The sequence below is a fragment of the Phocoena sinus genome, chromosome 4 (genome assembly GCF_008692025.1).
Source record: "Phocoena sinus isolate mPhoSin1 chromosome 4, mPhoSin1.pri, whole genome shotgun sequence".
Classification (NCBI taxonomy): domain Eukaryota; kingdom Metazoa; phylum Chordata; class Mammalia; order Artiodactyla; family Phocoenidae; genus Phocoena; species Phocoena sinus.
In genome coordinates, this window is record NC_045766.1 from 85,347,631 (window position 1) to 85,371,117 (window position 23,487).

Genomic DNA, 23,487 nt, shown 5'->3' on the forward strand with positions numbered 1-23,487 from the left:
ATTAACACATTATGCATATGTATGCCTAGCCTTTCAAATGTGTTCCCGTGACTTCTAGAACTATTGTGTTTCTTGAATTAAGAAATTCTTGATGCCAGGCTAGTATTTGGTTCTTATTGAAAGACTTTTTTTATTCATTACTTAATTCATTCAGTATTTATTCAACAAGTATTTACTGAGCACCCATATGCCAGCAGGAGGGAGGATATACATCCCTGCATGAAAGTGCTTACAGAACTTGGTACAAATGTCTCAAGAACAAGGCAGACTGTGGGCAGTCAGTATCATAAGAGGGGTAGAGAGAAAGTGAGATGGGAGTTCAGAGATGGAAGAGATAAGTTCCAGATTTGGGGGGAGGTGAACAAGGGGCAGCGGAACTAGGAATTAAAGGATGAAGGGGATTTGTACATAAAATTATTCTAGATGACAGAAATTTATTCTAAAGGAATTTATTTGGAAATTTATTCTAAAGGAAGAATTTTTCTCAGGAAAATAAATTATACACAGCTAATACATGCATGGAAATGACTTTCACCCACTCAGGTGACTTCTGAAATGTAAGAATTATTAACAGTTCAAATACTGTCAATTCTTGATCAACCTCTGTCCTTTATGTATGAGAAAAATTCTGCTCTCCTTCTCAAAATACTCTTCTCTCTTCTGACCAAAAACAGTAAAATAGGATAGGAAGAATAACTCTTTTATTCCCTTTCTCTGTCCCTATCTTTTCCTTAACTTACCAAAGCTATTCATTTGATAAATACTGTGCACTTGTTATGTGCCAGATACTCTGCTAGGTCCTGGAGGCAGCAGTTAACAAGCATACATGATCCTTTTTCTGAAAAAGCTTTTACTGGATGGAGACAGCCAGTGAAGGGATTCACCTCAGGTGAGGGGAGGATCGCCTTACGCATTGTAACTGGAGGAACGGAAGATAGGACGGTGGGTGCACAGGTAAATTTGTAGGTTTGGCATTAGTAAGTTGAGGGAGTTCTTGTCTGAAGACTTCAGTTTTTTTCCCCATAATTACAGAAAATTCAGAGAGTGGAATTAATAAAGGGTTGGACTTTGGCTAGGCAGAAGTGATGGAAGTAACGGGGAGAGGGGATTGATAACGTTGGCGTGCAATGGACTGGGAGAATCTAAGCTGTATACAAAGAAGGGTACTGATGTGAAGACAGTAAGAGGTTAAGGACTGGTGATCCAGAAAGGTTTAAGATCAGATTTGTAAGAAATAACTTGAGTAAGATAGTTGAAAAGATAGGATGCTATCATCAGAAAGAAAAATGTCTGGATTTATGATATCAGATATGGAGTAATTCTGGATGATGGCAAGATTTGGGATATGATTTGAGAGCATGTGACTGAAGTGAAGTGAATGTGAAGGTTACTGGAGCTGAGGACAGTGAAGGAACTGGGATGACAGAAGACTTGGGATGGACAGGAACTAAAGTATTCAAGAGTACTACGTCTATGAATGGGAAAGTGAATGGGAAAAACATCTCTTCCCCATCTTAGGAGTCCCTAGCATTTCTCCCATCATCCTCTGACACCCCACCACTATATCTCCCTCAGAATCCTGGGTCTTAATGTGATCATGCCGCATGGGGACCCCTGCCGAGGCCTAGAACCCAGCTCTCCCCTCCACCTTCTTGCTCCCACCATGCCAGGGGCTCACTGCTGAGAGATCTCAGCTCCCACTTCCCACCTGCCAGAGAAACTGGTTCTGGGAACATGGCAGGATGTAAGCTCCCACTCTGAGTGCCAGAGCTTGTTGGGGGTGAGGGTGACCCAAGCTGAGGGAAGATGTGCTCCTGCTGTTTTAATCTTGACGGTGGAAAGCACTTTTCTGTAACAATCCTGGAATCCATAGTTGTCCTCTATAGAACCAATGGCCGGGACATCACTGGCCGGAACCAATCACATGAGTGATTGGAGGAAAGTGGCTTTGGGGGGCTGGCTCTGGTTCCTCATCATCATGTTTTACGTTCACTTTATGGGCGAAGACGTTCAGTTTCAAACAATGCACTTAGAAATGGCTTTTCTAAATTAGGAATTGTCTGTATTAAAATTGTATGCTGGTCCCTAAATACTTCAGAAAACAGAGTGGTAAAAATAATGCTATCTATCAATGGGCAATTTTTCTTTACATTTCTATGAGCTTCTAGGAGTTGACAGATTGATCATCAGCAATGACGCTAAAAGAGTGCTTTGAGTTTATAATTTAGATATTTTAACATTAAAAAAATTATTTATCATGTTATGGAGGTCATTTGTGTTCACTGAATACAATTCTGAAAATGAAAAGAATAGAAGATAAAACTTTTGTACTCTCACCAACCAGAAATAAAAATCTTGGTACCATTTTCACTCCAGATATACATTTCTCTTTGCCCCTTCCCGAACTTGGAGTCATACAAAGTTTTGTAATGCCTTCCATTCATTTAATATAATGTGAGCATTTCCCTGCGCCATTGCCTATCTTTAAAAAATGATTGTGGCAGAGTCTTCTAGCTGTTCCTCAAAATCCATTTTCTTCTCCTCGGGCATGCAGCTAGACTACAATTCTAGGATCCTTTGCAGTTACATGTGGCCAAAAGAATAGGAATGCATGTGATGTGTGCTATTCCTGGGCCAATGCTTTTTTTTTTTTTTTTTTTGGCGGTACGCGGGCCTCTCACCGTTGTGGCCTCTCCCGCCGCGGAGCACAGGCTCCGGACGCGCAGGCTCAGCGGCCATGGCTCACGGGCCCAGCTGCTCCGCTGCACGTGGGATCCTCCCGGACCGGGGCACAAACCCGTGTCCCCCGCATCGGCAAGCGGACTCTCAACCACTGCGCCACCCGGGAAGCCCTGGGCCAGTGCTTTTAAGAGGCAGATGTGTATCCTTTATGTTATCTTTTCTTACAGCTAGATGTAGATGATGACAAGGCCCTAGGGGAATTCAAAGTCAAAGGATGGAAGGAGCCTAAATTTTTGAATAATCATGTATTGAACACAATGTGGGTGAGAATAAACATCTATTGTGCTTGAACCATTATATATTTGGGGGTTTGTTTGTTACAGCAATTTTGCCTACTCTGTTTTTCATTGTATGGATGTACCTTAATTTTTTAAGAGATATGTTTCTTGTTAGCCTGTAATAAGTTATTGAAAATGGACCCAGTGACTGAATTGGGTCTCTCTGTGTCCACACCTCTCTGTCTTTACTGCTTTTTCCAACAAGAGCTCATGTTTGTTTCCCCATTTTTTGAATCTATTCTGCCCTTCTGACTTGTTTTGACCAATAAAGTGTGATGGAAGTGGCATTTGGGGACTTAATGAGTTCAGACTCTAAGAGGCCGTACAGCATCTGCTTTTGCTCAGGGTGGATCCATCCGCTGCATAAAGAAGTCCAGGTTATCCTATTGGAGAGGGAGTCTACATGGGGAGATGGGTCCTAGAGGATAGAGGCCATGTGGAGAGAGAAACCACATAGAGGAGAACCAAGGCCCCACACATATGTGTGAGCCAGGGTAATGCCACGGAAAAAGAGAGACCCAGCCATCCCAGTTCACCCTCAGTCATTTGAGCCATCCCAATGGGAGTGCCAGACTTGTGAGTGAGGCCATTGTAGGTCCTCTAGACCCAGTAGAGCCCTCCCAGCCAACACTATGTGCAGGAGAGACAAGCCATCCCTTCTGAGCTCTGCCTAAACTCCTGACCCACAGAACTGTAAGTAATAAAAGTAATAAAATGATTAAGTCATGAATATGTTGACTAACCAGCAATAAATAACATGGATACTTATATGTTTCTAAAGTTTTGTTCCTGTAAAGGACACTGATAAGCATCTTTGTACTAGCTTCCTTGTCCATCAAGAGATTTTGTGCTGCTGAACTTGTTTAAGTCTGGAAATTGAGTAAGGAGCCATGTCTCCTCTCCATTTTGGTGCTCAGATTAGGTTTCTGGTCCCTGCTATATAAATGAAGTAATATTTTAATAGGCTGCTATCTATTCAATTCCTATAGGCACCACGATCAATTAGCTACTACTAAAGATTCCTGCTAGTCAAAATATTTGGTTAACATTTTGTCTCTATTGCCCATTATAGTAAATGCACTAACCTCGTCTCTTGTAGTTAATTGTTGCCACTTGGCCTTTGTCATTCTGGGATCCCATCGTTTTCACGGAAATCATGGAGCCGATTTCAATGGCAGTATCTTCTACCATCACCATAGCCTACAGAAGACAGCCATCACAGAAATTTGTGAGGACACAAAAGTAGCCCATCATTAATGCCTTTCCCAATGCCTCAGTGGGGTGAGTGACCTCTCAAAGGACACAGTTGGGGGTGGGTGGGTGTGCAAGTGAGATTATATATGCACCCCATCATTCCAATCTCTCTGAGTCTTCGACTCCTCCTTCCACATTGTGCCAGGAAAAAATCTGGTATTTTACCTTCAGTGAGCATAGGCTATAGTTGAGTTCAAGTTTCAAGCAACCAAGAAAATCATTAGACACACTTCTAAGTGTAAGATCTTTTTTATTTTTTTGGTTGCACCACGCGGCATACAGGATCCTAGGTCCACGACCAGGGATCGAACCCGCACCCCCTGCAGTGGAAGTGTGCAGTCTTAACCACTGGACCACAGGGGAAGTCCCTAACTAAGATCTTTAGTAACTGTAATAATGACCCATTATCAATACATTTGGTCTAATCCAGTGTTTTATATTCCTTCCTCTTTTAGTCTAATAACTTAAAATCCACTATTATTTCCATTTCTGTCAATTAGCAACATTTTGCAATTATTTTGGAGTAAACCATCTCCTTCCATGTCAGACTTTGTACTTGCCCCCTTGGAGCAAACTGAGATCTGAACTGGGTTAGCTCTAGAGGTTATGAGAAGTAGTTGGAGTGGGTCTTGAGGTTATTATGGGGTCTTAAAACAAGTTCCCTCAGACACAAGAAGGCAAGCAACTCCAAGATTCTCAGCTTTTCCTAAGTCAAACTATATGGTTCCTATTCCAAGTCTCAGAGTTCTTCTTACCAGTCAGTGCCCTAACTTTCACATACAAGATTTTCAAACCTATGAATTCAATTCTGGTTGAAATTCGGTAACCCACAAAATTAAATTCTGGGTCAAGGTCAGCCCTGCAGCTTTAAGAAACAGGTGATTCTTTTAGAGCCACTATAGGAACTCTCTGATTCTCTGTGACTTGAGCTAAGAGTTAATGATCTGAGCTTGTCATTTCTTGTAGAAGCATCATTGCTATCATAACGGTCATCTGGTCCCTCTTAGGGCCACAGAAGGCATTTCATCACAATCAACCACAGGTGATTAAGTATGATGCCACAGGGTATCATGGATACTCAAATCCCATTTCCCCTTGCTAAAGAGATCACTATGGTGTTCAAAGCTAAGGATAAGCTCAGAGCAACCTCAGAATCCCATTTTGAGGGGCTGTTTCTTAGGACCACTTCTTGTTTAAGAATCATGTTAGTAAAACAGACTCATACTAAGTATTTCACCAGAGAGAATTTAATATAATGAACTGGTTAAATAGATGTTAAAGAACTTAAAAGCACACATGCGACACTGAGGTAACACAGAGATAACTGCTGAAAGCAGTTACAAGCCCTGGAGCTGGGGAGACAAGGAGAAGACTAGAATTTAGATTGTTGGAGGAAGTGATCTGCAGAACTGGGACTCAGATCTTTGACAAAAGAACATCATTCAGGTGCTGTTAGTACCTCAGAGGGGTCAGTTAGTTCTGCCAGTGTGTAAAAATGAGTCAGGGACTAGAAGCAACTGTCATTACCGGGATGAAGAGCTGTTGCCTGACAACACTACCAGGAATAAGAAAACAAACAGGAACTTCTCTCCTCCTCCTGCCTTCCAATCTCCCTCTAGTGGTCCATATGGGTATAACCACCAGCCGGCAAAGACCAGCCCCGCATCACAGAGCAGAGTATAGACGCATGAGATTAGAGCTGAAAGACTGTAGCTGGATGGGGCAAAAAATGTATGTCTCCGAATATGCTGGTGTATGCGCGCGCACACACACACACACACACACATTCTAAGAGTCTGATACACACTTCACGTTAAAAATAATTTTTTCTCATTACAATAGCAACATGTATTTCTTTCCTTCAGAAAGTACAAATAAGCTCACAGAAGAAAAAAGGATCCATCCTACTGCTGAAAAGATAATCTTTGTTAACACCTTCATTTAGATCCTTCCAGACCTTTTTCTCTATGTGTGGAGGTATATTTTTGCATGTAATCACATTGTACATAGCGTTTTTTAAACTGCTTTAGAAAACACCTTAATGTACGGTAAACAATTGCACACATCAACACATATTTATTTATTTACAACAGTGGATTCCAAACTGTCCCTAGGAAGTGTCTTATGAGGTACTTCTAGGAGCCTGGGAAGGAGGCCTTTATGGGAGGTCCCTGCGTTCTCCTTTGTACCCTTAACCACTACAATTCTGCTTTTACTGTTTTATATATTTGATTTCTGTGTTAAGATTTTGTGAGGGAAAAAGAATTCCACTGCCAAAATATTAGAAAACCACTGATTCATTGTGTGAATATATCATTTTCCATTTTCATGATTACAACAACAAAGGATCACTTTGTATATGAATTTTTGTCCAAAGTCCTAGTAACATGAGACACCATGCTTTTACTGTCTATATGACAATACCGCGAAATTATTTTAATCTGTATTTTTTGAAGTGCTAATGAAATGGACAAGGTTCTGTCTATTTCATGGTCATTTGTGTCTGTGGCAGTCTTTCTTTGCAAATTTGAAATTTTAAAAACTGTAAATCCTTACTTTCTCCCTAATATACAGAACACACGCCTCTTCCATATCCCCCAGTTCAAGGAAACTCTGATTTTAAATATCCACTGCTCGCCCAGAACCCATCTCCCTGCCCTCCCCTCTTGGTAATGATCCTCCTTCACTGACAACATAGGAGCTCCCTCATCTTTCTGTTACAGTACCCCAAACACAGCCATGTCTAAAGCTATCTTGATTTTTCTTCCTGGCTCAGAGGATAAAGGCTTGTTGATCTTTAAGACAACCCCTCTACCTGAGCTCTTGATCCCACCTTTGCTTGTCTCCTCTGGGATGATGCTCACAAACTTTGTTGAATGAATAATGGATCTTTCTTCATCAATTCTCTCACCTTTATCTCTTTAGTAGGTCCAACTTCTCTCACTCTTTTGGCCCCATTTCTCTTAGCCTGTTCAGGTGATGAAACCACTTTCTGTCTGTGATGGTCAGTTTTATGTGTCAACTTGACTAGGCTGGGGCACCCAGTTATTCAATCAAACATGAGTCTAGGTGTTGTTGTGAAGGCATTCTGTAGATGTGATTATCAACTACAACCAGCTGACTGTACATAAAGGAGATTATCCTGGGTTATCTGGATGAGCCTAATCCAATCAGTTTAAAAGACCTTGAGAACAGAACTGTGGTTTCCCTGAGGACATGAAGGAGAAGAAATTCCATCTGTAGACTGCAGCTTCAGCTCCTGCCTGAGATTCCAGACTGCCATTTACAACAGCCTGCCCTATGGACTTCAGATTTGACTATTCAACCCCTACAGGCATGCGAGCCAATTTCTTTTCAAAAGTATATATATATATATATATATATATATATATATATATATCGCCTACTGGTTCTGTTTGACTGGTGGAACCCTAACTGATACACTATCCTTAAAATTAGAACAAAACTATACCCTGCTTGATCCTACATCTCTCTGTTATCACATAAACTCGGCCTTCCCTTCTCATCTAAGCCACTAAAAACGTTATCCTATATTCATCATCTCTACTCCCTCCCTTTGCAATTACCCTTTGAGCTACAGTCCCATTTATTCAACTGGCGAATTGTACATACTCTTGTGGGCAGCCCATGGGCAATCTCAAACTCAGTACATCAAAAGTTCTCTCATTATTCCTATTATTTAGATGTATGTAAATTTGTTCTTCTTTTGGATGCCACATGTCACACTCAAGGCAAAAGTCTGGAAGTCATACTAGACATTTAAATACCTAAGTACCAGCCATCTAAATAAGTCATACTGTCCATCTTCAGTGCCAGTGTTGGAATTCAGGCCTTCATTATCTCCTGCCTCAGCTTTTGTAACAGATTCCCTTAGGTCCCTTCCTCCAGTCTCATCTCCTTCAAACCTGTTCTCTAGAGTGCTCGTCCTCTGATGCAAGGTGCCCAAATTGCCCAGCCTAAATCTCAGTGACTCCTTTGTCACCTCCAGAAAGGGATCCCTCAAGCAGACCACCAACATAAGGAGCTTTAAAAAAAACCCAGATTAGAGCCCTACTCAGACCTAATGAATAAGAATGTGCAAAGTGGGGCCTGAAAATTTTATAAATATTTTTAAAAGACTATCCAGGTAATTGTGATCAGCCAGGTTTGGGAATCACCAGCCTTCAGGGTAAGTCCAAATTCTGTCCCTGATCCGACACCACTACTCCCAGCTTCATCCCTCAGAACACATCATGCTCCAGCAATACTGACTCAGCCGGGACTAATGATTCTTCCAACTCATGTTGTTTACCACCTCTCTGTCAGGAGTGTCTTCTTCCCTTATCTGCCTGGGAAATTCCTACTCGTCCTTCAAAAACTCTATTCAAGCATCATCTAGTCTCTTATTTAGCCAGTAAATATTGACAAACTAGTAAAATTGTACACATTAACTATGTGCAGTTCTCTGTATATCAGTTGTACCTCGACAAAGCTGTTAAAGCCTCATTGAGGTCTTACTACGCACCAGGCTCTGAGCTAAGCATTGTGATATAGAGATCAGTAAGCTACATTGGTAGTACTGCCTTCAGTCAGCTCACCTGCCATTGGAGAAAGAGACATACAAATATACAAATTAATACAGTACAGTGAGGTAAATTCTGTGAGAGTCTGTGGTAGCCTGAATAATGCCCCCCCCACAAGACAGCACGTCCTAATCACCCAAATCTATGAATATGTTTACTTACATTGCAAAACAGATTGTGTAGATATGATTAAGTTAAAGACTCTGAAATGAGGAGAGTATCCTGGGTTATTCTGGTGGGCTCAGTGTCATCACTAGGGTCCTTTTAAGATGAAGGCAGGCAGGAGGGTGAGAGAGAAAGAGAGGCTGGAGGGAGATTGGAAGATGCTATGCTACTGACTTTGCAAACGGAGGATGGAGACATGAGCCAAGGAATGCAGGTGGCCTCTAGAAGCTGAAAAAAGCAAGAAAATGAATTCTCCACTAGAGCCTCCAGAAGGATCCAGCCCTGCCAACTTTAGTCCAGTGAGATCCATTTTGGACTTGTAACCTCCAAAAATGTAATATAATAACTGTGTTGTTCTAAGTGACTATGTTTGTAGTAATTTGTTACAGCAGTAATAGGAGGCTAATACAGAGGCCAGCACAGGGCACTACAGATGTACGTAAAGTCGTCTCTACATCAAGCTATGGAGTGGGAATGGGATGCTCAGGAAGAATTACCTAGAGGTGATGACACCAGAGCTGAGGGAGATTGTGTTTCAGGGAAATGGCCCAGATAGAGAAATTAATATGTACAAAGGCACACACAGAGAGCATGCAAAGTGTTTCAGTGTGGCGTGGCTATTTGTATTAAACAGTAAAAATAATATCAACAATACTAATTCTGCTAACAGTAAATACTGTTTGTATGCCAGACACTATTCTAAAGCACTTTTTAACTGTGAGCACTTTACAAGTTTGTATTATTATCTTCATTTTACCTGTAGGAACACTAACATTTCGAGGAGTTAGGTAACTTTACTGAGATCATAGAGCTAGTAAAGGGCAGATCTAGAATCAAAACCTTGCTGGTCCGTCTTCAAAACCCACTAACTGCCTCTCTAATACACTCGCGGGGGGCCTTAAGTAAGCTGGTATCAGGGTAGCTGAAGATAAATGAACTATTAGAAAGATATAAATGAGGTGAGGATCAGGAAAGCTTGGTATATCGTCTTGTTTTGGACACTGACAGAAGATGGGGTTGATGGACAGTCAGACGGCCTCCAAGTTTCTATGATCGTGGTTTTGCTGCTGCTCCAGGTAGAGCCTTCCTTGACTAACTTAAATTACTTCTGCGTTACAAATGCACACTTTGCATAAGCCTCTTTATTTCATTTCTTCCTTTTCCGCTAATGGTTGAGGTGGAGATGGGGGCGTATGCACCAACTCAACTGCGGACCTCATTTTCCACATCTGTAAAATACCCTGAAGTAGTACCGAAACTGGCTGTGCTTCAGAATCCCGTGGGGAAGCATAAACACAAGGCGGATTCCTCGCCCCATTCCGAGATTCTGATTGAGTAGTACAGGGATGCGGTTCCCCCAAATTCTCCCAAGTAATTCTGATACGCGGCCAGGGATTAGTGACCAGGGGCTGGATGACTCTCTGGGTTCTTCAGGTTCACCGTACTTGGTCCACTATTTCGTGAAGGAACCTCCCCTTTCCCCTCCCGTGCCCCGCCCCCGCCCCACCCCTTGCCCTCTACCTTCCCCTGACGTCGGCTCATCGCCCCTCCTTCGGTCGCTCCACTGGGTCTCGCCCAGGTCCGCCTTTCCCAGTCCCTCTCCTGCCTCCCAAAATGGCTGCGCTGTTGCCGGGCCCGCAGCCATGGAACCGCGTGAGGCTCCCTAAGGCGGGGAGCCGCAGCACAGTGATCGTACAGGACCCTGGCGCGGCGCTGGGTGAGTGAGGCGCCCGGCGAGGGGTGCAGGCTTTTCCGGCGGAGGCGTCAGGCAGGCGCACGTGCGCGGGGTGGGGGCGGGACTTCCGGAACCCGCGGGACGCTGCGCAGGGCCGCGACCGATAGAGGCCTGGGTCCTAGAGCTTGTTGAGGAATTTTGCAGGCATCGTCGTTCCTCGCTGGACCCACCGAGTCTACCGCAGGGCCTGGCTGGGGCGCCGAAGGCCCAAGATCCAGCCCCGCACCGAAATGGGGAAAGAGGGCGGACGCAGCTAGCGTCAGGAAAAATTGCTGCTTGGGGACCTGCGTTCACTCAGGCCACCAAGTGCTGTGGTTACCCCTCAGTCTTTCTCGACCTCTGCCTCTGAGAGGCTGCGGGTCGTCACTCAAGCACTCTACAGTTAAACCGCAATCTTTCTGGATCCCTCGTTTCTTATCTGTAAAATGGGGTTAGTTTTCCCTATCACCGGGTTGTTGGGAGGATCTAATGATGTCATTTAGGAGAGCGTGGTCTAAAGTGTTCTATCAAGGTATGGTGGCATTGCCGTTATTAGGCAGTAGGGCAGTACACGCTGGGCTCAGGAGCCAAATTACCTGGGTTTGAATCCTGGCTCTTCTCTGCTGGAGCTGGGGTGAGGAGTGAGAAATGTCATTATTTAACCTTTCTGGGCTTAATAGCATTTTCAACTGGGGATAAAAATAGTACTTGCCTCATAGAGCTGTTCTGATGAAAGAATTAACATTATAGGTAAAGCATTTGGAACAATGCCTGATACAGTAAATAAACACTCAAATGACAGCTGTTATTATTAAATACTTGTAACTTATATAATCATCACATCCCCCTCCCCATCCATCCATCCTGCTCAGTTTACAGATTAATCTTACCCCTTCCTCTATTCAAAGATTCTTTAACAGGATTCTGTTAGGCGTGGAAATTCACCAAGTCTCCCCCCACCCCAAAGGCAGCCCATTCTGGCCTCCAACAGTTCGTATAGTAAGAAAGTTCTCCACATTGTGTGTAAGTCTTCCTTTGCGTTACTGCCACTTAGGCTGCTACTGCTACCCTTAGAGCCACAGAGAACACATTTACTCCCATCTTCTGTTCACAGCTTTTTCAGACTAGGAGGCTGTTACCTTGTTTTACTAAATAAGCACCCCGTGTTCAGTCAGACATTCATTATGTAATATAATTTCCAGCTGTTAAAGTGATTTCTCTTCTGAATATATTCTTAAAGTGGTAGAGAAGTATACAACACGTCCCACCTTTAAGGTACTCGAAATGTTAAGTGTACACCAAATGACTGCAGAGTATTCGTATGAAAGATTATTAAAATCATGATAAAATGTGGTGTAAAGATGTACATTCTACTTTAACACATGTTCTCTTAATGATTTCCTGGACTTGATATCTGTCACTGTACGATCACTTCCTTCCTATGTCACTTCTCACATACTTGGAAACATTAATTATGTTCTTACAGGTGAGGCTGATTATGTTAATTTGTTCTTGATTTCTTTAAAACATAAGGAAATATTCTTCTTTCAGTGTATTTTTTATATACTTAATGTAGAAATGCATATTAAGTCTTACGAAACATCTCTGCTTTAGACCTTTGCATTGCAGCTGTAATTAAAGAATGCTGTCTCGTTACATTGTCACTGAAGAGCCAAATCTTAGATGCAGAAACAGATGTATTATGTGCAGTCCTTTACAGCAATCACAACAGAATGGGCCGCCACAAGCCCCATTTGGCCCTCAAACAGGTAAGGTGGGAGCCCTGTGTTTAATACTCAACATGTTTGAGTTGATGAAGATGGAGATCACACTGCCATTTAATATTTTGTAACTTAATCGCAGTAACTTACTTGTGATTTATAGGTCATCTTGCAATTGCATGTGGGCTTTTTTTTTTTTCTTCCCCTGAAAGCATTTCAAAAAACAATTTAAAAAGGAACTGTGTTGGATTCTTTCCCAGTCTTGTTTCTAGTAGGTAGGTAATTTTTTGTTTTTATGTTTACTTTTTATTTATTTATTTATCTTATTATAGGTAATTTTTATGAAAAATTTTCTTCATTATATGCAATCTATAATAAAGTACCATGCCTCTGCCTAGTTTAAAGATTGAGTACTTTGATCAAGACAGAGTTTTGGATTAAGAAACAATTTTCCTGACCATAATCAAAATCCCAAAATCATAAAAAGAACAAAGTTGCAGTCTATTTATTGTGGGGTATGTAATCTAATCGGTAATATATTGAATAAGTATATAACAAGTTCTGTAAAGTGGTTTTGTGTAACTTTTGGAGTTTAAGACAAAATTGGGCCCTCCAGCTCAGGGACTACACCACAGAGTAGAGCCTCCTAACCTGAGTTCCTTACGTGTCCATTCATTCATTCATTTTATTAATTCTCCAAGTATTTTTGAGTCTTTCTATGTGCCAGGCACTGTGCTTCGTGCTAGGTGTACAGGATGAAAAAGACAGACATAGTCTCTAACCTTACAGATTCATGCTCTCTGATTAGTTTTCCACTCCCGTTACTTAAGGCAAAAAAGATGAAGATTTTTTCATCAAAGAAAGATTTGGAATCATGGTCTTTCTTAAGTTTTCTTCTCTGGGGCAGCTTTTATCTCCTTCTGAGTCTTTAACGCCAAAACCAAACTTACCATCTCAGATTGAACATACGTATTTCTCCTCCTGGCTTCCGAGTTGTGAATAATTATCCGGTCAGAAAAATTTGGTGTTCTGTTTTCTCTGCTTCTTTCTTTTACGTAGCTCTCCTATCCGGCCAACTGATCAGTCAAAACTTTCTCTGCATCTAGTCCCTTTTTAGTTCTGGCTGCCATTTCTTTTTTCGGACCTTGTCAATTGTTAGTTGTCTTGCAATTCTGACTGGTCTTTCATCTTCCAGTCTTTCCTCCACTCTGGCATATTCATGTGTACCAAAGCCAGGTTAATCATCCTAAAACACAGCTTTAAGTTTTAATATTTCTCCACTGTCTCCTGAATAAAGAGGAAGCCTCTTAGGTTAACTTACAAGATCCCCCGTGATCTGGCCTCTTCAGTTTTCCTTAACTCAGGCTTCTCTCTGGACTTCGTCTTCATATATTTTGTATTTCAGACGGCCTGAACTCTTCGTGAGTCCTCCTACTCACCGCATTCGTTCCCTCCTCTGAGCCTTTGCTCACCTGGTCCTGTATGTTTACAATGCCCAATCCCTCTATCACTTGATCCCTTATGTCTGTGGCACTTACAGACTGTTGAAATTTAGTACTTAATAATTTACTATCTTGTTTTAATAGTTTCACTATTAGAAATCATGTTGCTTCAGAAAGAATATAATCTTGAGAATAATCTTATACTTACCTTGGTCTCCTTTATAGCATCAAGCACATCCTGGCATGTAGTACAATAAATTCTTAGTCATAACCTGATTTGAAGAATTTATTTGGCTGGATAAATTTCAAATTTTTAACCAGAAGCAATTGCTTTGGGCTATGGGTTTCTTTACCCTTAAAAAAAGGTATTCTTTGGTATTGAGTGTATTTCCATACTTTGAAATTTTGTATTTCTTTGTTTTCCTGGTCACATCAGTGGCTTTGTCTGTGTCACACATGAGCTGCTCTTCCCCTTTCAGGTTGAACAATGTTTAAAACGCTTGAAAAACATGAATTTGGAAGGTTCAATTCAAGATCTCTCTGAGTCATTTTCTTCTAAGTAAGTGGTCCAGTTGCTTTGTAATGGGCTTTTTGGTGGGCTGGGAACCCAGTGTCTTGCTGTGACCTCGCTTTAGACTTTCTTCACTTACTGTTAGAATATAAGCAATTATACCTTAGCTGTACAAATTTTGTTTCAATAAAAGTCCCCTGGTATTCTGTGGTAATCTCCCTCTGTCGGCCAGTGGGAGGAAATGATGTGACATTGAAATCTGGGTCATGGTAGATTATTTTGAAACAGAAGTGTCAGTCAACTTCAGTGAGTCATTATTAAACATAACTACCTCAAACTGAGCTTAAAGCAAGTCTGCACTTGAAAACTGCTATATAAGTGCTTTATATTTAAGAATGAAAATAATGTACTTTTCTGTTTTTCCCAAGTGAAAATCAGCCTGTAAATACCAAAGCATGTGTCATCCCTAGCCAACCAGTGGTGGAACTGGTGTTGATGAAGATTTTGGGAGCCTGCAAGTTGCTACTTCGCTTGTTGGACTGTTGCTGCAAGACATTTATGTATCCTTGAATCAACTAAAGTACCTTCTTCTGAGTTGGAATTGTTGGGATATATTTAATAGTATTTCTACATGAAAGCTAGGGAGGCTGTAGGAGTTATAACTTATGGGAATTCTTAAAATTTTGCTCTTTGGCTTCCTTTTCCTGGGATTTGCCTGATATAGCCATTGCCAGAGACTTCTGTCTCTACCTAGTATGTATTATCCTAAGGGCATTGACTGTTAGAAATTCTTAATCTTAGAAACTAAATTTATATGAGACCTCTAGCAGAGTGTGTATTACTTTATTTTTCCTCTAGCAGAGTGTATATTACTTTATTTTTAAGCTTCCATGACTTAAATAGAACATGTTTTAAGGTTTTAGTTCCTTCAAGAAAATTCTTTCTACCTTCAGTCTGTTTTTTTCATAAATGTAACTTAAAAAACCCTAAATTCCTTTGATTTTGTTTTCCAATTTTAACTTGATTCTCCAGCTTGACTGTGAAACATCTAGGTTTGCAAGAATTCATTATTTTAAACCTTGTGATGGTTGGGCTGGTGAGCAGGTTATGGTATGTATGTATGTACCTTTGAAATCCTTCATTTCTCTAACTCAGACTAGGTTTCTTATTAGTAGTTTTCATATTTGCTTTCCCATGGGATGCTGAAGGTGCAGGAATTCTGTTTCTTCATTTGATCAGAGTTTATCTGGGGTAGATTGGGAAGCTAAGTGTTGATGGTTATGTCAAAGGATTAGGCTTTGAATCTGAATCCATGAGATCACCTCAACACTAAACAACTAAGCAAATGAATTCCTAGGATTAGCAGCTGGAATTAAAAAAAAAAAAAGGTTCCTCTAATCATTCAGCAGCTGGGCCATTTAAAATGAAGGTGTTCCTGAGCAGTCTGTATCATTTGTTTCTGCCATTAGGTTTCTAACTTTTAAAGGCAGTGACCTTCCTTATGTTCTCTAGATTCCTTTCTTCCACCTGAACCACCACTGCTTTTTGAGCCATAGTTAATTGATGTAAAGAACACTGATAATACTAGTTGCAAGCCAAAGAGCCCTTCCCTTGCATCTCACAATATATATTATGAAACTTATGTGATGGATAATTGGATTCAAAATCTGCCCATATTTATAAGGAGACCTATTTTGGGCCATTTTAAACAATTGGTTTGATGAGCTCTAATTTGAATGAAAACCAAAAAAAAGAGACAGAAAATTCTCTCTAAACCTTGCTTTGATATCTTAACCTGGATATCTCAAGTACTATTTCCAATCATCTTATTTTTTATTCTGCTCATTTTTAGTGCTAAGTGTTAGAATTACTAATCATATTATTTTAAAATGTCAAACCTTCATTATTCCTATAATGAAAATAGCTTTGATTTTTGCTGATTATAATAATACATGGTTATATTAAGAAACTTTTAAAAATAGAAAAATGCAAAGAACCTGAAATTTGCCTAAAATATCATCATCTAGATAAAACCACACTTAAGATTTTGAGGCACATCTTTTGAGATATCTCTCCATGTAGTACTTTATTTGGTTTTATATAGCATTTTATACTTGCATTTTTTTGGTTAGGCTGGACTAATCTAGCTCTTTGCAAGTATCCACTTTAGCATTTTTCTTTATCTATAGCGGCAGATTCACAGGCATTATTTTCAGCTTTGACTCTCTTATTATTATTTTTCTTACTTTTTTTTTTTTTTTTTCCTCTCCCGTTGCGGAGCACAGGCTCCGGATGCGCAGGCTAAGCGGCCATGGCTCACGGGCCCAGCCGCTCCACGGCATGTGGGATCTTCCCGGACGGGGGGCACGAACCCGTGTCCCCTGCATCGGCAGGTGGACTCTCAACCACTGCGCCACCAGGGAAGCCCTGACTCTCTTATTATGATGTAGTCTGCAAATGATAATTACTAGCTAATTCATGAGATCCTTCTTCTTTCTCTAGGGTTCTCTATAAAGATGTTTTAAAAAGGCTGGTTTCTTTATATGAGCCATTGTTTGGATTACTTCAAGAGGTCTCCAGGATTCAACCATTGCCTTACTTCAAAGGTTTTACCTTTCCTTCTGATATTGCTGAATTTTTAGGAGAGCCCTACTTTGAAATCTTTAAGAAAAAAATGCCTACAGCTTTTGCAGCTAAAGGAGTAACTAAACTGTTAAATAAACTATTTTTAACAAAAGAGCAATCACAGAGGTCCAGTGAAGAAACATTACTTAGAATTTCCAAAAAAGCTAAACAAATGAAGATCAATATTCAGAATAATGTGGATCTTGGACAGCCAGTAAAGAATAAGAAAATCTTAAAAGGTAATTTGCTTTGATATGGCACATACTCTAAAAAAAACAAACAAAAAAACTTTTGAAATTACAATGTAGTCATGCATTGTGTAGGAAGAAATTCAGCATCTTTCTTAATTTTAACTCTGATGATTCTTAGAGAGGTATGGTAATACCTGTGTTTTCTCAGCTTGAGCAAAAAAGTTGTTTCTGTTGTTGCTTCATAGTTCTTTGCTTGCTTAATTCCCTTTGTTTCTCTTGTAGTAATTTGGCAAGAAATGTAGTCATGCACATAAGAATTTGTTGATTTGAAAATAGTATGCCTAAGTTTTTGTATCTGTGATCTTTCCATCTTCACAGAAAAGTCATCAGAATTTGACGTGAGGGCTTTCTGCAAACAGCTGAAACACAAAGCTATTCAGGTTTGTCTGGCTTATTTTAATATAGCTTATGATTTCTGCTGATTTGTAGAGTAGATGCCACTTACCAATGGCAGAGACTGAATCTTCTGTTTTTATCCCCAGCTCTAAGAGTAGTGCCATCTTAGTTCTCAGTGTGTTTCTGAATGAACAGAGGCATTCCCAAGGGATTTGAGTGCATGTAGTTAGTTCAGTTAATACAGTGCCTTCAGAAACATTTTACTAAGAGTTTTGCTAGAATTTTAAAGTGATCCTGGGATCCATCATAGGAGTGGATTGTACTGCAGCTTAAGAGTATGGGCTTTACGATCAGACAGAAGTGGTTTGAGTCCTGGCTTTGGTTTGTACTACCCTGTGACTTATGTAAGTTTCTTGGCCTGTCCATACTTCTGTTTCTAATAACAGTATGTACCTCATAGGGTTGTGCCAGTTTTAGTTCATGTAAAGTGTTCAGCACAGAGTCTAAAGTGTGGTAAGCATTTAATTGGTGTTAGATATTGTTAGCGACTTTCATCATCATTATTGTCATCCTCATCCTTTGTCATGAGGCTTCTATTTCTTTCTTCCTGTCAGCATTCAAGCTTTAACCTGATTCCTCTCCTTGGCCAGTGTCTGCAAATTCTGTTTGTTCTGGACCTGACATAGAAAAGTACATCAATGTCATCCTCTTTCATCAGAACTTTCAGAAGTTACTGATTAGCTTCTTGAATTCTTTTACCCTTTCTCTTTTCAAAACTGTTTTCTTCTGGTTTCCTTCATGGGTTATTTTTTCCATTCGATTCAAGAATTCTTAGTCATTTCTAACGAGTCAGTACTTTCTTGAAGGCTTACAAGGATTCCAGTTTGCATTTATATTTTGTCCGATTCACAAGTTCCAGAGGAAGATATGATCATCATCACACTTACGTTGCATTTACTCTTTGCCAGGCATTGTTCAGAACACTTTATATGTGTTAACTCATATAATCCTTGCAAAAGCCCTGTGAGGTCGGTGCTATTATTACTGTTGCCATATTTCAGATGAGAAAATTAAGGCACAGAAAGGACAAGAAATTTGCACAGGCCACACAGCAGATATGGGGCAGAACTGGGATTTGAATGCAGGCACTTTGGTTTCATAGTCTTTGTCCTTTATCTTTACACCAGTCCTCCAAATAGTTTCGTCAGCTCTCTCTCTTAATAACTACGGCTCTCTGTGACTCTTGAAACTTTCTGCGGTCCGTCCACCTGTTCCTAGGTGAGCTGTTTCCAGCATCCCTCTTATTCATGACCAATGACTACCATATTTTTAGCATTTAGCACCAATATGCTTAGCTTGCTTTTAGGTCAAACTTTTATGGATCACCAACACAAAGTGTTGATAGGTCTCTGCTTTCATATTTTCTACTACTTTATGTTCTTGAGAGTGAGAAATTTGGAAGAAGGTAAGTTTTGAACAGAGGATGGAAGCAGACCTACTAGGTGGCATATTTCAATAAACAGTAAAAGTTGATAAAATTCAAACTTGGCTTGATATAGAAAGATGAGGTTGAAGAGACCAAAGGTGCCACATCAAAAGATGGTTGGATTGGAGTTGGAAATGTTGCTCAGTTAAGCATTTTTAACATACATTCAGCAATCATCCCCATTTTCACATATTTTCAATAACATTTATGACCCATCACTGAGGAGGGTGACTCAGGATATAGAAATAAATGAAAAACAAGTTGTGGTAGTCCAGTATTAGAGGAAGAGGGCTCTTCAGTGATTTTTTTCCCACTAGATAGGCTTTGACCAATACTTAATCATGTGGAGTTTTATTCGTATGTATAGGTTAAATAAATAGATATGTATGCAAATATTTATATTGTTACCTGTATACAGCTGAATTTAGCTATAGATGGGATCTGTTGTAGCACAGAGGGGAAAAAATCTTGTGTTAGAAGCAGTGAATAAAAACATTTTTAAGAAAAAGGAAGGGAATTCCCTGGCCATCCAGTGGTTAGGACTCTGTGCTTCCACTGCAGGGGGCACGAGTTCAGTCCCTGGTTGGGGAACTAAGATCCCACAAGCCGAGCAGCACGGCAAAAAAAAAAGAAAGAAAGGAAAGCATAGTGGGCTGAAAAAACTATTTTTCCTTCTTTTAAAAAGACATATTTTCAAATTTTTATAGTCTGTGAGTCAACTTCTGTTATATAAGTCAGTAACAAATCCAATATATTTTTTTCGTCGTTCCATATTTCAGGCGAACAGTTTTGAGTTTAAATGTTCTCAATCCAAACTAAAGGCAACCAAACGTTCTTCTTGGAAAGCAATAGGAACTCCCTGTGTAAAAAGTCTTGTGCAAAGAGTCCGAGAAACTGACACTTTCGTACAACTTTCTGAAGAGATCCAAATGGCAATTCTGTGGTGTAGGAGCAAAAAACTCAAGGCTCAGACCACCTTTCTGGGTAATAAACTTCTTAAAAGCAACCGGCTTAAACATGTGGAAGCTCAAGGCTATAGGTAGGTACATCACAAAAATTGTATTTCTTTACTTTTTCTATTATCATTTAGGGCAAAAGTATATATATTCAAGTTAGCCTTTTTAATGTCCAGAAGTCTAAAATTGAGATCTACTTAAAGTACAGTTTTGTTAAACCTATTACAGTACAGTACTATATAGTCGATTGTGTTAGTTGGGTACCTAGGCTAACTTTGTTGGACTGACGAACAAATTGGACTTACGAACATGCTCTCGGAATGGAACTCGTTTGTATGTAGGGGACTTACTGTATCTATTCAGGGCTTTATAATGGTTCCCGTGGGTGAATCACAGTCTAAAATTTGTTAAATTTTCTTTAACAATGTATGGAAAAGATATTCCTATTTTAGTAAAAAATATATATATTGATGGTTTTATAGCAAGTTTTCATTAAAAGCTGTTGGGGAAGTTAAGGGTTTTTACATTACATTCTAGAGTAGAAACTCAGCCTAAGATGGAGGTGTTCTGTTCAAGACTGCATGTAAAGTCAGAGATAGATGAGGCAGAGATGATAATTAAAAGTTAATGCAGAGGGTAAGAAACTAGTAGTTATTTGATTAGACCATTATTTTGCACCCCACAAAAATATAGTGTCCTTTCATTCTGCCCTGGTTTGCTGTTTCAGTAATATATTTGTAGTACATTTGAATTTTATTTAATGTCCACAATAACTCTGTGAGGTAGGTAGTAGTATTCATATTATATAGATGAGGAAATAGAGGATTTTACTCAGGGTATTTATTAGCGCTGGAGATCTAGAACTCAGTGCAGATCCTCTGATCCTTCTGTTTTCATTCTTCCTATTTCCATTTCAATTGGGAAGTACACCTACCCTCTCCTCAATTAAAGATTACTGCTAAAAAAAAAAAAAAGATTACTGCTTATGGTAAGACAAAATGGTTTGGAAACAGAGATCATGAATTACTACATTAAAATGGGCTTCCTCAAAGTTTATATTTGTTTAAACAGGAAGAGGGTAGGGTAGGAGATACAGACTCATGCTAATCTTTTGCAGTCTATCACAAACAGGCAGTTAGCAGGGTACCGATGTACCTTGTGGCAGTGTACCCTATTCAGAAGCAAAACACCTAAAATAACGGGCCATTTGAGTTCCAAATTCCCAAATTTGAAGATGATATATGAATCACAATTAGGGTAGCTCAAGGCTGTCATTATGTCTATGCCAGGAGCCCTGTTTTCTCATTTTACATAAACTCCCTCTTCACTTTTATTCCTTTTTCTTTGTTCATTTCCTGCTGTAATATGAAGCTGTTAATCCAGAAATGGGTTGATGCATCCTAGCAATTTTTCTATTTGTGATTCATCTTTTCCCCAGTTCCATTCCTATTATATTATGAACAGATTAGCAATTATCGGGGAAGAGCTCTGGCACTAAAATATGCAGATATCTCACCATTCAGTTACCTTGCTACTTGTAGGAGATACTTTACTTTGGAAACATAATGGGGACACATTTGCTCACAATCTAAATCAGAGGGAAGTTGTGCTCTGAAAACACAGACCTGGGTTGAAGCTCCTATTTCCTTATTTTTCCTTATGATTCTGGAGTTGTACACAGGCATAGGACTTATAAATTATGTATTTTTCAATTGGAAGTTGGTAAAAAGGAGACAAAAGTTTCTGAGAATGTTTTTCTGCATCTTAACAATCTCCAATTTTTCCTCTCTCTGTCTTAAAGTTTGCCAAAGAAACTAGAGTGCATAAAAACATCAATTTGCAACTGCCTTCGTCATGGCTCAGGTAGCAAAACTTTGAAGAATCATCTGAGACGAAGATCACAGAATAAATTTTCATTGAAACGAAGGAAACCACAGAGAAAGTTGCAGTCGACTCTTTTAAAGGAAACCCGGCAGCCCCCTCAAGGGACTCAGAGTGCTACCGATATCATTAAAGGGAGACTCTCACACCCTACAGTTCGTACAACTGATCTCTACCCTAACAATAAGCAAGTGTTGAGTAGAAGAGTTTCAAGTCCTGTCATACAAACTAAGGAGAAACAAATTCATGAAAATCTTATAGAAAGCAATGAAAATGAAACTGCTGCTTGGACAACGATGCAAATAAATAAACATAATACATCAGGAATCACTAAGGAGACAGACGACATCGATGATATTTTTGCTTTAATGGGAGTTTAGATGCTCATATGTGAGACTTTTAACTGGTTAACCAACTGCTCCAGTGTTCTGTTTTAAGTAGAACAGCTGAGATCTGGAAAGATCTGAAAGTACCATTTGGACTCAGAGGAGCTGCTTAAGTGCAACATTGTAGAGCAGTTCATTTTAGTTCAGTAAACACTTGTCATAGCTTTGTGTCATTTAACTGACAAGTATTTGACTAACAGTCAATTTTTGACTTAATTAGGACCTGAATAATTAGGTTTGCAAAACCTACACTGTGCCTTAGGTAAATGGGGAGTGGGGGTGGGGAGTAGCAAGGAATCACCAAAAAGGTCACTTTAGCCTTAATGGCTCCATTGTAGCTAAGTGCTCTTCTGAACACCAAGGTTTGTAGCTTTTAACAGTTGTGCCCTCTTCTGTCTGTTAGAATTATCATAGAAGTTTTGCCACTATTACCAGGGAGTGGTCACAACCATTATTTCACTTCACTTGTTAACCTTACCACACAGGAGGGCATATTAAAATGCTTTTGGAGTTCCAGGAAGTTTATGGGGGCTTTTGTTTATTTATTTGGGTGCTAGTAACTGAGTCCAAATAAAATTTTTTTCAAAAAGGATGTAAAGTGACTTGTGGTTATACACAAAGTAGAAGTAGGTGAGAAAGTTAGATGAAAAGATAAGGCTAAGGAGACACAAAATCAACCAACCCAATGAGGCTAAAAATAAATTCATAATTTGGTGCTGATGTTGTCACCTGATTATTTGTATGTTGCTCACACAATTGCTCTGAGAAGGTAAATTTTACATATTTTCAAATAATGATGTGAACTTTGAGGTATCTTTCAAATGTTCTAGTTTTCTAGAATTAGGTTAATAAGCTATTCAGCAGGTTATAGGCTTAAGTTTTCTGTTTATATACAGTAATTTATAGAAAAATGAAACAGTGCCCTAGTATATACTGCATCCTTCCTTTCCTCAGCCATCCTATCATTTTTTAGCATCCTTTTTGTTCTTTATCTGGCCTTGTTCTTTCCTCATCTGCTTTCTGTATATTTTCCCACTTACCTACAATACTGTATCAGAGGTTCTCAAACTGTAGGATGTTTTGAGAATCACTTGGTGGGTTATTTAAAAATGCAGGTTTTGAGTCCCTTCCAAAGAGATCGATAAATATGGTTAGG

The 23,487-nt window shown here is 39.7% G+C and overlaps 1 protein-coding gene and 1 long non-coding RNA gene across 5 annotated transcripts in view; one reads left to right on the forward strand and one right to left on the reverse strand.

Annotated features, from left to right (window-relative positions):
• LOC116752936 overlaps nucleotides 1-10,663 on the reverse strand; it is a 23,847-nt gene extending 13,184 nt beyond the window's left edge. The window contains exons 1-2 of the long non-coding RNA XR_004349652.1: nucleotides 10,544-10,663; nucleotides 4,106-4,220 (exon numbers count right to left, since the gene is read on the reverse strand). This is a non-coding gene — a long non-coding RNA (uncharacterized LOC116752936). The remainder of the gene's footprint in view (nucleotides 1-4,105; nucleotides 4,221-10,543) is intronic.
• Nucleotides 10,550-22,923, forward strand: NEPRO (nucleolus and neural progenitor protein). Of its 4 annotated transcripts, none has more exons than XM_032630151.1 (9): nucleotides 10,550-10,739; nucleotides 12,351-12,505; nucleotides 14,379-14,458; nucleotides 14,839-14,970; nucleotides 15,443-15,520; nucleotides 16,913-17,274; nucleotides 17,605-17,666; nucleotides 19,888-20,147; nucleotides 21,866-22,923. In XM_032630151.1, exons 1-9 carry the CDS (start codon nucleotides 10,637-10,639, stop codon nucleotides 22,323-22,325), a joined length of 1,692 nt encoding a protein of 563 aa, XP_032486042.1. In that variant the 5' UTR covers nucleotides 10,550-10,636; the 3' UTR covers nucleotides 22,326-22,923. The 4 variants fall into 4 exon arrangements, with proteins under 4 accessions (XP_032486042.1, XP_032486044.1, XP_032486043.1 ...); XM_032630153.1 differs by lacking the exon at nucleotides 10,550-10,739 and adding an exon at nucleotides 12,790-12,972 and having other exon boundaries at nucleotides 10,831-12,505; nucleotides 21,866-22,856; XM_032630152.1 differs by lacking the exon at nucleotides 10,550-10,739 and having other exon boundaries at nucleotides 10,832-12,505; nucleotides 12,790-14,458; nucleotides 21,866-22,856.
• The last annotated feature ends 564 nt before the right edge of the window (nucleotides 22,924-23,487 follow it).